This window comes from Macaca fascicularis, chromosome 2 (assembly GCF_037993035.2).
Source record: "Macaca fascicularis isolate 582-1 chromosome 2, T2T-MFA8v1.1".
Classification (NCBI taxonomy): Eukaryota; Metazoa; Chordata; class Mammalia; order Primates; family Cercopithecidae; genus Macaca; species Macaca fascicularis.
The window spans coordinates 30,928,349-30,943,250 of NC_088376.1; the positions used below are offsets into that span (position 1 = coordinate 30,928,349).

Below are 14,902 nucleotides of genomic sequence, written 5' to 3' on the forward strand. Positions count from 1 at the left end.
GCCACTGTTCTCCAGACCCCAGAATGGTGAATTCACTGACAGCTTGCACTGTGCACCTGGTAAAGCCACAGACACTCAACGCCAGCTGTGAAGGCAGCCAGGAGGGGAGCTGTACCCTGCAAAGCCACAGGGGCAGAGCTACCCAAGGCTGTGGGAGCCTACCTCTTGTATCAGTGTGACATAGATGTGAGACATGGAGTCAAAGTAGATCATTTTGGTACTTTACGGTTTAATTAGTGCCTGTTGGATTTTGGACTTGCATGGGGCCTATAGCCCCTTTGTTTTGGTCAGTTTCTCTCATTTGGAGTAGGTGTATTGCTCAATGCCTGTACCCCCATTGTATCTATGAAGTAGCTAATTTGCTTTTGATTTTGCAGGCTCATAGGGGAAGGGACTTGCCTTGTCTCAGATAAGACCTTGACTTAGACTTTTGGGTTAATGCTGGAATCAGTTAAGACTTTGGGGGACTGTTGGGAAGGCATGACTGTGTTTTGAATTATAAAAACATTAGATTTGGGAGGGGTTAGGGGCACAATGGTATGATTGGGCCATGCCCCCACCCAAATCTCATATTGAAATGTAGGTCTATAATCCCCAGGTGTTATGGGAGAGACCCAGTGGGAGGTAATTGAATCATTAGGGCGGTTACCCCCATGCTGCTGTTCTCATGATAGAGAGTGAGTTCTCACAAGATCTGATGTTTTTATAAGGGGCTTTTCCCTGTTTTGCCTGTACTTCTCCTTCATGCCATCATATGAGGTAGGACATGTTTGTTTCCCGTTTTGCTATGATTGTAAGTTTCCTGAGGCCTTCCCAGCCATGAGGCACTGCGAGTCAATTAAACTTCATTCCTTTATAAGTTACCCAGTCTCAGGCTGTGCTTTATAGCAACGTGAGAATGGACTATATATTGGGTTTTTAGTTTGGCTTGTTGTGTATTCTATTGATGTCCTCTGCTTCTTCTAAGTTAGCCTGAACAGAGAAAGGCACCTCGTGTCATCTTTCAGGCGGCCCTTACACAGGGTAGAACATACATACACAACAATTTGTAAACATGGTCCCCTCTTCCCTTCGAGAACCAAGTACCAGACTCCCACCCTGGGAAAGTAGCTACCCGCTTTCACACTGCTACAGTGCCAGGGAGGGGGTGGGGCAATGGCAAGTGTAAAAAGCACAGAATTTTTTTTTTTTTCTTTTGTTGAGACGGAGTCTCGCTCTGTCGACCAGGCTGGAGTGCAGTGGCCGGATCTCAGCTCACTGCAAGCTCCGCCTCCCTGGGTTCAAGCAATTCTCCTGCCTCAGCCTCCCGAGTAGCTGGGACTACGGATTCAGTGTTCATTTTGCTTTGGAAAATGTTTGACTGTTGATTACAGCTTTTACAAAGTCCTAAGAGTTACTTTTTGTTTTTCAGTGTTTCTGTAGGAGGACATGTACTACTTGGAGTTTCAAACTCTGCCATCTTGCTGATGTCATGCTGCTTTCTGTCTTTTGTTTTTAAGAGTTCTATTGGCCGGGCGCGGTGGCTCAAGCCTGTAATCCCAGCACTTTGGGAGGCCGAGACGGGCGGATCACGAGATCAGGAGATCGAGACCATCCTGGCTAACACAATGAAACCCCGTCTCCACTAAAAATACAAAAAAATTAGCCGGGCGCGGTTGTGGGCGCCTGTAGTCCCAGCTACTCAGGAGGCTGAGGCAGGAGAATGGCGGGAACCCAGGAGGCGGAGCTTGCAGTGAGCCGAGATCGCGCCACTGCACTCCAGCCTGGGCGACAGAGCGAGACTCCGCCTCAAAAAAAAAAAAAAAAAAAAGAGTTCTATTAAAGGTTTAATAGGAACCTTTGATAACAAAACATCCTTTTCTCAAAATGGTCCACTTGAAAATGTATTTTATTTAAGACTTCTTATGAATTTTTATTTTACATCTGAGTTTTTATTATCTACAATACTTATTTTAAGACATTCTTTAGAGAACTAAATATGGCTATTAAATCATTAGAATGTAAATACATTAACAATAATAAAGAAAATTGAAAATTATAAAATTCATGAATTTTTTTTCTGTATTGATTTCAGCACTGGCTCATAGATCTAATGAGTGGTCCTGGATTTTTAGCATAAATAGTTATCTTGGGGTGGCTAATGGTTTGCCTGATTTCACAAATGATGTGGCTACTTTATGGATAATGCTGAGTCATTATGCTTTGCTTTCACTGTGTGCCAATACATGAATATACTTTATTCATAGATTTAAAAAAATCATTTATTTTTTTAAAGGATTTTAAATTTAACTAAAACATTTCATTGCTATATACTAATTCCTTTAAAAAACACAAAGGCTTTCAGGTCTTTACAGTAAACTCATAGCTTTGTTTTCATTTTGAACCAAGTCTTTTTTCCCATTTTACTATTAAATACCCCAGACTGTGTATGCTGACAGTTCTCTAATGATTCAAAGATAAAACCTTTTCTTTATTATGTAATACTTTTCAGAATTCATACCTAGTGTGATGTGATATTCTAAAATTTGATGTTTTCACATGTAAACTGAAGACACATTTGAGTAGGCGTGATTATTTATAGTGTTATTCTGGCTGTTTTTAATTTAACCTAGTTTAAAAATCTCTGGTTCTCTCTTCATGAACTAGATGTTTGTGTATTAAAAAATACTACAGAAATCTATTGTAAACCTCCCTTTAGAAAGATTTCAACAGTGCACAGATGGAACCAAAAATGCCCTTTGCTAAACATGACCTCAGTTAAAGCCAAAAGGGAGTCTGAAATTCCATTCATTCTGTTTTGAAATTTAAGTCACAGTTATACTTCCTGGCTTCATAAGTTAGATACTCATGTTAGAAATATTAGGCAATATTATGCACTTTCTTATAATTTAAACTAATGTAACTGTCAGCATATTTTTGCAAATCAGCAATTTATTTTAATTGTGAATATTATGAACCCATTAGGAAAGTTGCATACCAATTAATGAGAAATGAATGTTGTATAAATTTCAAATTTATGGTCACAAGTAATTGATGAATTGTTCTTATAGATATATGTTGTACAATGTTTTAAATATATAGTAACACATGTTATTTATTATATATAATTCGTGCATGTATTCGAAATATACTCAATGAAGACATCTAGATTCTTTTACTGATTACTTTACATTAGATATTGAAATATCTTTAAAGTTACAACTGTATTCTAAAAGTTGCTTATTAGTTAAATTACTTTTCAGGTAAGTAAAAGGAAGTCTATTATCTTAAAGCACATTTTAGATATTTGTGCTATTTGACCATTTAATAGTCTTTGTGTAAGATTACATTAATACTGTATTTGTGTGTGTGTGTGTGTGTGTGTGTGTGTGTGTGTGTGTGTATGATGCATCTTTGTTACAGTTATGGCTACCTGACAACTTAGTTCAGGAATCAAAATAGCAAGTAAAAACATCATAGTAAACTCTCTTGCACCCTCTGTTGTTATTTTTGGGAAATGCTACATATACGTTCCCATGATTGTATTGTCATTTCATTTACTTTAATCTCTTATAAAATTAATACTTATTTTATTATACTTACTTCCAAATTAGATTCAGTAGTAAAGTAACACTTGTTTATTTCCCAAACTGGCAGAAGTTGTTTTCTGGTGTTACAGATATGTTTTTTATCATATTATAGCTTAAATGAAAAATGAGCCTTTCTGTTTGTCTTTGATTTCTCCTAGTTACCGGTAGTAAGCCTCTCCAAATGTTTCACACCAAGTAAAATCTCTACAGGATGTAGCACATTGTATACACAATTTTACAGAATTACAGATTCTGTCTGTTCTTTTGTAAACCTTTCGATAGTCAGACAGTTTCCTTCCAAAATAAGAGTCTGAGATCGTCCATACTAAAATTAAGAATTTATAACTGTAAGGAACAGATGTTTTCATAAACATTTGCTATAATTAATTTCAACTAGAGGATTGAGGGAACAAAGCGTTTTTCCCGCTTCAAAACTTTATTGCCTTTTCCTCATATAGCCAACTCTGAAATCTTTTCTCTAATATTGTTAGTGAAACAATTGTACTCCTTATTTGGTATGTTTTTGAGAAAGAAAAACTGCTTTTTTCCCCCCCATTACCATTTTTTTGCACCTTGAAAGTTATATTTAATGTGATATTTTCTTTCGGAAACAGTTATAAATTAAAGAAAACCTTTATAATGTGATAAAACCTGGTTGTTTATGAAGCCAAAAGTCTCTTAATTATTTGAAGGATTTTATATTTGATCTGATAAACATCAGCTTAAAGGAAGAACTATTCTATTGGTGTTATTTTTCATGTTTAATCATAATTTTAAGGAGAAAGAAGCTCATATTTTAAATGTATAATATAGTACTTATTCTATGCTGATTATGGAATGTTTCACAGGAAATGTCTGCAAGCTGTTAAATAACATGTGTTGTAGAAATTTTCATTTAGCAAGATAGAGACTAATTTTCCTTACATCTTTTTAGTTTATTATAATATTATTAATTTTTAAAAGAAAAGGAAGGGTGTTGTATGAGTAATATTACCATACCCATGTTTTCAAAGAATTAGCAACATATACCTAGCTAGGTTAATTTTAAACATTTATATGTTTTTGGATTATTTTCTTCTATAAATTGTCACCATTTTTAAGTGTTGTAATCCTTTTTAGGATTTTTTATTTTTTCAAAAAACAAAATAAACTGGAACAGTATTTTGAAAAAAGAGTAGAGTTGAAAGTTTAATAAGCGGGCTCAGTCCGCTTCTCCTGAATGCTGGCACAGCTGCACATATCTCACCAAACTCTCAAAAAAGAACCAGTGTTCTTTACTATCTGTCAACTATAAAATGTGTAAAGAAAGATAGGTAGCTATCATTAAAATTACATTTCAGCGTTCAGTAACCATTTAATGAGTAGCATAATTATATAAGTATAGTACCTTAGATACTGTACTCAATAATTAAAAATAATCTCATCTTTAAAGTGAAAACTCTGTAATTACTGTTTGACTTATCCACGACCACTGTGATGATTTCCTGTTGCACCTTCAGTTGTTCAAAGTATATTAAAAGTATAAAATTGGATAAATCATTGTTATATTATGCTGTAAATATTACAAAAATGGAATATGACCTGATGTTTCAAAGTTATATGAATTAAGAGTATAAAATATAATCGTATTCTAAACTTTTAATTTGTTTTGAAAAACAAATAACATTTTTAATAGTGGCATACTATGATTTCATAAAAGCTGTACTTTGAAGTGTATATTTTAAAAAATTGAACCATTAAATTTCAGTCAATAAGAATATATAACATTGGGGCATTGGTAAGCATTTTTTCCAACTTTAGTTCATTTACTTTTATTCTATAGTCTTTAAATTGATATGTATAATTTGTTCTAAATTAGATTTTATGAATATGACAGATTTTTGGGTAAAAATTTTTTCTCTCAATGTTTGATATTATTATAGGAGACAAATACCTTTTGATGTTGTTCCTTTTTCATGTTTTAAATTGCCAAACTTTTGACAGTTGAAACCTAAAGTTAACAGTTAAAGTTTTGTAAAGAATATTAAGTAAGGCATATTAAAAGCTCATTAATTAATCACTACCTCTCAAGTTGGCTTTTTATTTTACCTCTGTTTACTAAATTGCTAGAGAGTGTCAAACAAGGACCTGGAAAATCATCCAGGTTGGCTCTCTGCCTGCTCTCTTTTGACAGTACCACTGATCAGGATGGGTGACTTGGTCACCAACAAAAAATTGCCTTTCTTTATACTGGTTTATAATTTTAGTTTTGTCTGTGATTCATAAGAAGAAAATGTTGGTACTGTGCTTCATTTGTTCCTGATAGCACTTACTTTGGTACTGTTACTATCCAGTCTAGGATTGGCATTGGTTTATATTTTGAAATCAAAATGAATTTTTTACCTAAAAAGCTTTGAGTACAAAAGATAATTTGGGGAAGGGGGAGAGGATATATGCTTTTTGGCTAATATGTTGCATTTAGCTTTCACACAGTTTTTCAACTGAAATACTCAGTTTATCTCCATTATTTCAGTGTTGTAATTTTTTTCTCCAGGAGATTCAAATAAAAATGGAAGAAGAACAAGTTCTACTTTAGACTCTGAAGGGACTTTTAATTCCTATAGGTAGGTGATGAATACATGTATATATATACATATACACATATAATATTACAAGATAATGTATAAGATATATAATTATATAGGGTTTTGATCTAGAATAGTAAGGAAACACTATTTGTGCTTTAACAAGGTGACCAATGTGAACAATATTGTGTTAATGTTATTTTCTGCAATTAATAAGTTACAGAAAAATATAATATTCCAAATTTTTGAGTAAATGCACTTACTGCAGTATCTGTTGTTAGCCAATAGTAGGGTAATTGGAACGTATGCACATGTAGTATTCAGCTTCATTATAATCCATTTTTGTTTTTCCAGTATATCTGTTACATTACTAAAGCTTCCTTTTAATTTTCCTGCTAAAATATAGTACCGCTCATGAGCGCCTAAGAGAGCTTAAAATGTAGTTCATGGTTGAATTAAGTGCTGTTTGCTAATATTCTGTTTAAGTTCTTTAGTAAACAGGGCTATTACTTCTGAATTAGTAATATTTTTAAAAGGATACACTAAGAAAATATGTATTTTACCTAATCCTTTCTTTATATTCTCCTCATGACTTGAATTTTACTTTCATAAACAGTAAATGTTTATGAAATTTGTACCTTATATCTGGAAACTGAAGAACAAGAAAGATTAAAGTATTTTCAGTAATACTTGAAAATTTATATACAGAGCCAAAGTGGTGTAAGAAATTGGTTATTTTCTTTTAGGAAAAAAGTGCAAATTCAATAATGATACATTTTAACATTATAGATGGCAATGCAGATTATTGAAGAAACAATTTAATTGGCCAACATTGTCCTTATGGTTAATTACTTCTGATACTTGTGTAACAAAACTATAAAATATATGCAAGAGCCACTGTATATTTGAAAACTAATTTGAATATTAAACTGTGTCTCCTTATCTATAATAAATGTGGAACTTATGCTTAGTTTATATTTTTATTTGTATACATATTTTATAGTCTTAATTGGAACTGTGTCATTTATTTCTTCAGATTTCAGGCAGGCTTTTAACATCTAGAATCGGACCTTTTATACAGGAGGAACTAGACAAAAATGTAGTAAATGAAACAAGTTTTTACAATTTGTTTATGAATTTCAGAAATGAGATGGTAATTGAAACACTTGATATTTTTATTTTATGCTAGTTGGGGTCTGTATAAATGATCAGTTGTTCAAGTGTCACAGATACCACAAAAGGCTTATTTTCCATGGTGTTCTAGAAGGGTATTATCACAGCAGTAAAACTCATATGTTGTTGTTAAATTTTCACTATATTCATCCTACCTTATAAATATTGGAATTGTCCAAATGCTTTCTGAGTCCTAAAGCATAATATAAAGCTTGTATTTGACATACTAAACAATAGGTAGAATCTCCTATTTGAGTGTGTCACAGCTGATTGTAACAATAACCAAAAAAGTAAATGTGAAAGATAGTTAAATAAATATTAGGATTTGACATGTAACAGAGGAATCTTAAGATGGTAATATATGAAATCTATGATGATAATTTATTAGGTATAAATACAATTAAACATAAATGAGACAAAAAGAAAAACTAATATATTTCAAAAGAAGGAAAATCCCATTATATGTGTATAAATTCTGTTGTTGAATTGTATTTTACAATTACATTTGTATTTTAGCCAATTATAGTAAATAGTGGATATAATATAAAGTTAAGAGAAATGTTTTCATTTCATTCATTTCATAAGAGAAATGAAACATTTCTCTTAACTTTATATTAAGTGAAGGTATAATATTATCTTGGGTGTTTTTTTGTTCTTGAATAAAGTATCTTAGTATTATTAAATGATAATTGTATTTTGAAAAGTAACTCCTAGTGTAGCTTTGCACAATAAATACTAATGTTGTTAACTAAATATTTTTAATCAATGTCTGTCATTGTTTAAAAATGACAGACATTGATTAAAAATCAATGTTGTAATGTTAGAATATTAATTTATTGTTGTAATTAAAAAGGGAAGATAAAAAGCTGAAGTAATACAGTCTGTAAAAATGTGCTTTTAATAGTTGGCAGGCCAGTGCCACTGTTAAATACTGTTATAGTATTTAAGGTATGAAATGAATATTTTTCTACTCAGTAGGTGATAGCTCTTATAATGAGCTTACTTGTGGATTTGACACTTGGGTTAAGTGTAGAATTCATAGAAGCACAGCTCTGTGGTATAGCTTCAATTAAGGTTAACTGACAAAATCTAGGAATTGTTGCAGAATCACATTAAAATGGCAATAGAATTTTCAGTAAAATTTACTTTTGAAAACAAAAATTATTTTTTGTTGCCATTATAGCTCTTTAAGCTAACTAGAAATAGGTTATTAGAAAAACGTAAATGTTGCAACCCTCAGATGTCCTTTTGCATGACAGTTCTACGTTTGTATTATTTAAACCGCCTCTGAAATCCTAGCCTTTCTTCACAATTAGACAACACAGGCCTTAAACCTATCACCAACATACTCATAGTTTATATATACTTGTGTCAAAGATTTACTTTAGTTTCTTGTCTATCAAATGGGCATTATAATGCCTAACCTGTTTCCTTCCCACAACTGTTTTAAAAACTCGGGTTAAAACGTATAAAATAAAGGCCTTTTGAAAATCTAAATGGGAAGTCATAGTATTAATTCTTTCGTGCTCACTTCATGTAAATGGGTAACTTTGTTTCCTGTATTCACCATCAGACACATGTATCCTTTAACATATGTTGAGATTTTAATAACTTTTGAATTCAGTCTTGAATTGGACACTGAAATTTATATTCTTTCCACTGTTTGTATTATTATGATATTAGATTATGAGTTTCAAGAGGGCATAGTCTCTGGGGGTTTTCTTTGTTTGTTTTTTGAGACAGGGTCTCACTCTGTCACCCAGGCTGGAGTACAGTGGCACTACCTTGGCTCACTACAGCCTCAACCACCTGGCCTCAAGCAATCCTCCTGCCTCTCAGCCTCCTGAGTAGCTGGGACTGCAGGTGTGTGCCACCACACCTGGGTAATTTTTGTGTTTTTTGTAGAGATGGGGTTTCATCATGTTGCCCAGGGTGGTCTCAAACTCCTGGGCTCAAGAAATCTGCCTGCCTTGGTCTCCCAAAGTGTTGGGATTATAGGTGTGAGCCACTGCACCTGGTCTGTTTTTTAAAACAATGTTTAAACATAGTGTGCTGGTTCAGATCCTGATTGTAAATACTCTGAATACTTTGGACAAGTCTCACCCTCAGTTTCTTCACCTTTGAAGTGGAGATGATAAAATACAGTTGATATGAGGAGTTTAATCAGATAATGGCATATGGTAAATGTTGAATAAATATTAGTTACTTTTTTGTTCCAGACAATGTCATCATCATTGTCATCACTAACCTTTTGGTATTATAGAAATTGTTACAGTGATCTAATATACCAAAAGGAAGAGAAAAAATATGTTTTACAAGAAAATAAATTTTTTGTCTGTTAGCAGAAAGAGTGCTTAAGAACAAGCTTAACCTGAGATTTGACACTCTCAATCTCTGACACATATTTCAGGTTACCTTTGAATAACAAATTTGAATACCTAGTAAAGATGAAAGGAGGATATTTTACTATAAATTCAGAGATGATATCTGGGACTTTGACAAATAAATTTTAAAATTTAAAATGAATGGACCGTAACTACAGCTTTATGTGCCTAATACTCATAGATTTTTTTTTTTTTAATAAACTGGGATGTTTACTTTGGATTTATATCTTCTTTTGATCTTGCTTCATGGATTTAGAGTACAGCTGCATTTAACTCCTAAGGCACCAGTACAATTATTATATGATGCTTGAGTAATAGTCCAGATATTGTTTTGGAAATTTTGGTTAAAATTTGATTGTGTATCTCTGAACTAATTTGCAGATGATGCATTAAAATGGAAAGTTTATAAGACTTGAGAAGACATTGTTGGTTTTGTGAAATATATCTTGTACTTTTTAAAGACCAATGTTAATGTTGTCTGCCAAATTATATGAGCTTTCTCTGTTCCTTATTTAACCATTAAAACTGAGAGAAGAACATTAATGGGTATGAAAGAAGAAAAGTCGTTTCCTGATTATCAGTTTGCTGATGTTTAACTTAGTGACTGTAGCACAGGCCACTCCTCTTCTCCTCTTCCCAAGGGCAGCTGACCTTCTCCTCGCCAAAAGAGGCAAGCCCCTTGCCAGCACATATGACTACAGACTATTACATTAATCTGTTTAGCTGTAGTACCAGCTGCTTGCATGTTTTTAATTATCTTATTAGATGGTATAACAGTGACCTATGAAATAAATTGAAGGTGAACATTTAAAAACTTTTGTTTTATTACCCTGTTTCTAAATATCTTTTTGATCAAATTATAACTTTCCTCAAAAGTTGACAGGAAATCTTTGTCATTTTTGAGTCAATGTTATGCTATTTTTTTCAGGTTTTTAAAGTATTATGTCTTCATTCCCAATATAGACAATAACTTATTTGTTGCCTCATTTATTGATAAGCTTTTTGTGTTTCTATAGCCAAAAATCTGCTGTAAACTTGGCTTCATAGTCAATTTAGTTAGAGAAAACTCAGACCAGTTATTTGGCATTCTCAGGGAAACTCAAAATATTGCTTAATTTTTGTACCTCATCTTAGTTTTGTGTAAATGGCAGAGGATAGAATATAAATCATTGTAGATTATTTTAAATTTGTACATTATAGTTAACCCTAATTTTCAAGATTCTGTATAAACTGTAGTAAATCATCTAGTTTACTCAATATTTTTTTTCAACTTAATTTCACATGACATTATATTTTCCAAAGCCGTACTCTTAAGAAAAATGTACACTCTTTTTCATCTTGACAATTAGATACTTTAAAAATAATCATTTGTAAATGCAATGCTGACTTCCAGAGACAGTGCAAAATTATAAACACCGATGATGCTCAGTTAGAAGTCGTAGCCAATAAACTGAAGATTATAATAATTTAGTTAGGAGCTTTGGGGTTTGAATCAAAAAACAAAAGTTACTTGAATGCTAAAAAGATACACAGATACTTCTGTGTGTGTTTTTAGTTAATAAATCCTACACCTGGGCTAGTGGAGTGACTTGAGACTTAAAAAATTTATAGACTGGAATAAACTATTTATTTATTTTTTTTAAGAAAACGTTCATACTTTTGGCTTATTTTTTTCCTCTAATAAAATATTGTATTTCATATTTGAAAAGAGCTTTTATTGAAGAAATAAAGGGAACTTTATATGTGTATATAGTTTTGTTGTTGTTTGCTTTATTCCTTTTAAGGAGAGATGAAAAAAGACACTTGGCTCTTAAGCAATGGTGTTCGAATTTCTTGATATTTATCAGAGTTTCCAAGGTTGCCTACCTTTCTCAATATAATATGTTCTATATATAGCTCACCGAGTCAAAAGCTGTTCAAATTGGTAAAAAGTTTGTAAAAAGTTAAAGTTGGTATTGCCTTTTAAATCTAAAAGTTGTCTTTTCCTGCCTAAGAAAAAGTACATTAATTTGAATTTTCTTGAATCATTAAGTAAATTTGAAAAATTAGGCTTCAAGTTTTAGCACAAAAATTTGTACTTATTTGCATATAATCAATAATTTTGGAAGATGCGGGAAATATCTTTTCATCATTTACATTTATTTTTAGTATAGTACCTTTTACATTTGTATGTAAGAGAATTATATATCTCATAGAAATAACAACGAAACAGTGATTCAGTAGAAAGGAGATAATAGGGCAAAAGCCTACTTTGGCAGCAAGATTTAAAATTCAGAAATCTAGGTTCTAGTCACACTCTTAGAGTGATATAATTTTGTTAGTCATGTTATTTTTGAGAATGTTGGCTTATTGGACGAGAGCAGGTGCAGTGGCTCACCCCTGTAATCTTAGCACTTTTGGAGGCTGAGGTGGGTGGATCACTTGAGATGAGCTGTTCAAGACCAGCCTGGCCAACATGGTGAAACCCTGTCTCTACTGAAAATACAAAAAAAAAAAAAAAAAGTAACAAAATTAGCCAGTGTAGTGGTGAATGCCTGTAATCCCAGCTATTCGGGAGGCTGAGGCACAAGAATCACTTGAACCTGGGAAGCGGAGGTTGCAGGGAGCCAAGATCATACCATTGCACTGCAGCCTGGGTGACAGAGTGAGACTGTCTCACAAAAATAATAAATAAATAAAAACAGAATATTGGCTCAATCAATTTATTTGCTAGAAGTAATATGAAAGGTGATAGAGACCAACCTGAATCTACCATCCCTCTTCCCCACCACTCAGTCCTCTTAAGTTTCTAAGGCCTTGCCATTTTAATTATTTTTTCAGGGTTTCGTAGCTTAATAAGTAGAAGAGGAGGAAGGAAGGCCTAGAGTTAATGCTCCTTTCCTGATTCCATGAGCCTTACTTTTCTGATTTTGTTGTATTTCCTGTATATTGTTGAGGATCTGTATAATGTTAAGATGTTCTTAAGAATAAATACATGATTTAGGGAATCAATTTGGAAAAAACACACAGAAATAAGACACACTAAAATCTAGATCTTAACTCTACCACTGTAACCTTAGGCAAGGTAATTAACCTCTCTGATTCTTAATTACCTCATCTGTAAAATTGAAATGTTAGCATCTGTATCATTGAGTTGTAGAGAACATACCTGTAAAATGTGTAAAGTACCTGGCCCTTGTCATCAAAACATAGTGGGTAACTACTGTTAGTTTTTTTCACCTTTCCTTACCCTCTGTCTTTTCTAAAATTTCTTTTAAGTTGTAATTAACTCTACTACCTGACAAAGTTGGCCCTTGCCTCAGGAAAGTAAAAAAAAAAAAATTTTTTTCTAGTTCTAACGTGGCAATAAATGAGTATTTAAAGAATCAGATGAATCTATAGTTATCTATAGGTTATATAGGAGGAACTTTTATATAATCGCTCCTTATATTTAATCTCATCAAATTGTCTTGCATCTTGTTTGTGCTTATATTTGTTCAAGAAGCATCACAACCTTTACAGTTAAATGATCACTTCAGAGAGCACAAAATGTATAGCCTTTTCATTTTTCAGAAATCAGTCATAGTATTACCTTTTGTTCTTATCTCCATAATGGAGGCTCTTTTGAGTAAAGAAAAATCGCATTTGAATGATGAATATATCTTCTTGAAGTAACTTATTATTTTTATGATAGTATCTGTGCTTCTTTATAATATACAATCTCTCTGAACTAATTTATTGATTACTTACGGCTTTGAAAAAATGTTACCCTCTATTTTGAAAAATCAACTGATTTGTTTGCATTTACAGCCCTAATTACCAACCCACACTGGCTTGAGCATACATGTTACAGTTTGAGTTCTTTTCCTTTAGAAACCCCTTCAAGCCCTTTTTGTTATCTGTTGCCAGGCTTTAGGGGAATTTTTTTTTTCGTGTTTGTTTATTTACATAGTCAGCCGAAAGCCTGATCATCCAAGGCTGTGTAAATGTTTATCTTTGGAAAGACAGGCATACATTTGAAATATGAGGATAAGCTGCTCTGAGTCAATCAATACTGAGAGTCCTTTCCCCTGGACACACTTCTGTTTCCTGCTGGTGTTCCCAGTTGGAATGCCTTGCTGTCAGTCCTGTGGATCACTGTTTGTAATATATACTTTGGATATGGTGGTGAAATATACAAAGTCAATTAAATATTTGCTCAATACTGAAGTATGAGGAAATAATGCATAGAATTAGGGTTCAAAAATATAGTTAAAAATTTGAGAAAATGCATAGAATTAAGGTTCGTAAGTGGAGAGTTAATTTTTTTTAAAAAATTTACCAGTATCTTGCTTATTTATTTATGCATTGGTCTGCTTTATAGTCCCAGGTAGCTCTATATAATACTTAATTTCTGAATGTGTATTTCATGGACAATTTGACTCAAATAAATGATTTAAGGGAGAAATTTCTACAGAATATTTAGGAGTCAATATTTAACTTTTTTTTTTTTTAATATCAGATCGTGTTATCTTTTGACGCAAAGTTGTAGTGGTTACTAATTCTGTTTCCCCATTTTATTTTTAATCCAGAGCTTTTTCACAAGTGCTTTTTCAACATTTGTTTATATCTTTTTTGTTGTTGTTGTTCAAGGGAGCTAACTTATCTTCCATCATTATGTATATCCTTGTTATACTCCCAATATAGACAAACCACTGTGCTAAACCTTTAAGACCCAAAGAGGAATTAAACACAGACCCTGCCCTTGGGGCACTTATGATGTAGCAGGGAGACAAACATGGAAACAACTAACATAGATGATGACTGGTATTATAATGGAGGCATTTATCAAGAACTAGGGGAAGGCCTAGTTCTTACACCAGTAAGAACTGGTCTTACACCAGTAATCCCAACAGGCTGAGTGGGGAGGATCACTTGAGCTGAGGAGTTGAAGACCAGCCCGGGCAAAAAGCAAGACCTCATCTCTACAAACAGACAAATAAATAAATAAAATAATTAGTTAAATTTTTAAAAATTAGCCAGGCATGGTGGCACTTGCCTCTAGTCCCACCTACTCAGGAGGCTCAGGTGGGACAATCACTTGAGCCTGGGAGGTTGAGGCTGTAGTGAGCTGTGATCATGCCACTGCATTCCAGCCTTGGTGACAGAGCAAGACCCTGTCTCAAGACAAAAAACAAAAAGCAGAACCAGGGGAAGACCAAATGGTTGGGGTGGTGGGCAGTAAGAGGAAAAT

At 33.1% G+C, this 14,902-nt stretch overlaps 1 protein-coding gene across 1 annotated transcript in view; it reads left to right on the top strand.

Moving 5' to 3' along the window:
* The window catches only part of TBC1D5 (TBC1 domain family member 5), a 564,828-nt gene that overhangs the window by 278,598 nt on the left and 271,328 nt on the right, over positions 1 to 14,902 (top strand). Inside the window, exon 5 of the mRNA XM_074030923.1 lies at positions 6,103 to 6,172. Coding sequence (XP_073887024.1) covers positions 6,103 to 6,172 — 70 coding nt within the window. The remainder of the gene's footprint in view (positions 1 to 6,102; positions 6,173 to 14,902) is intronic.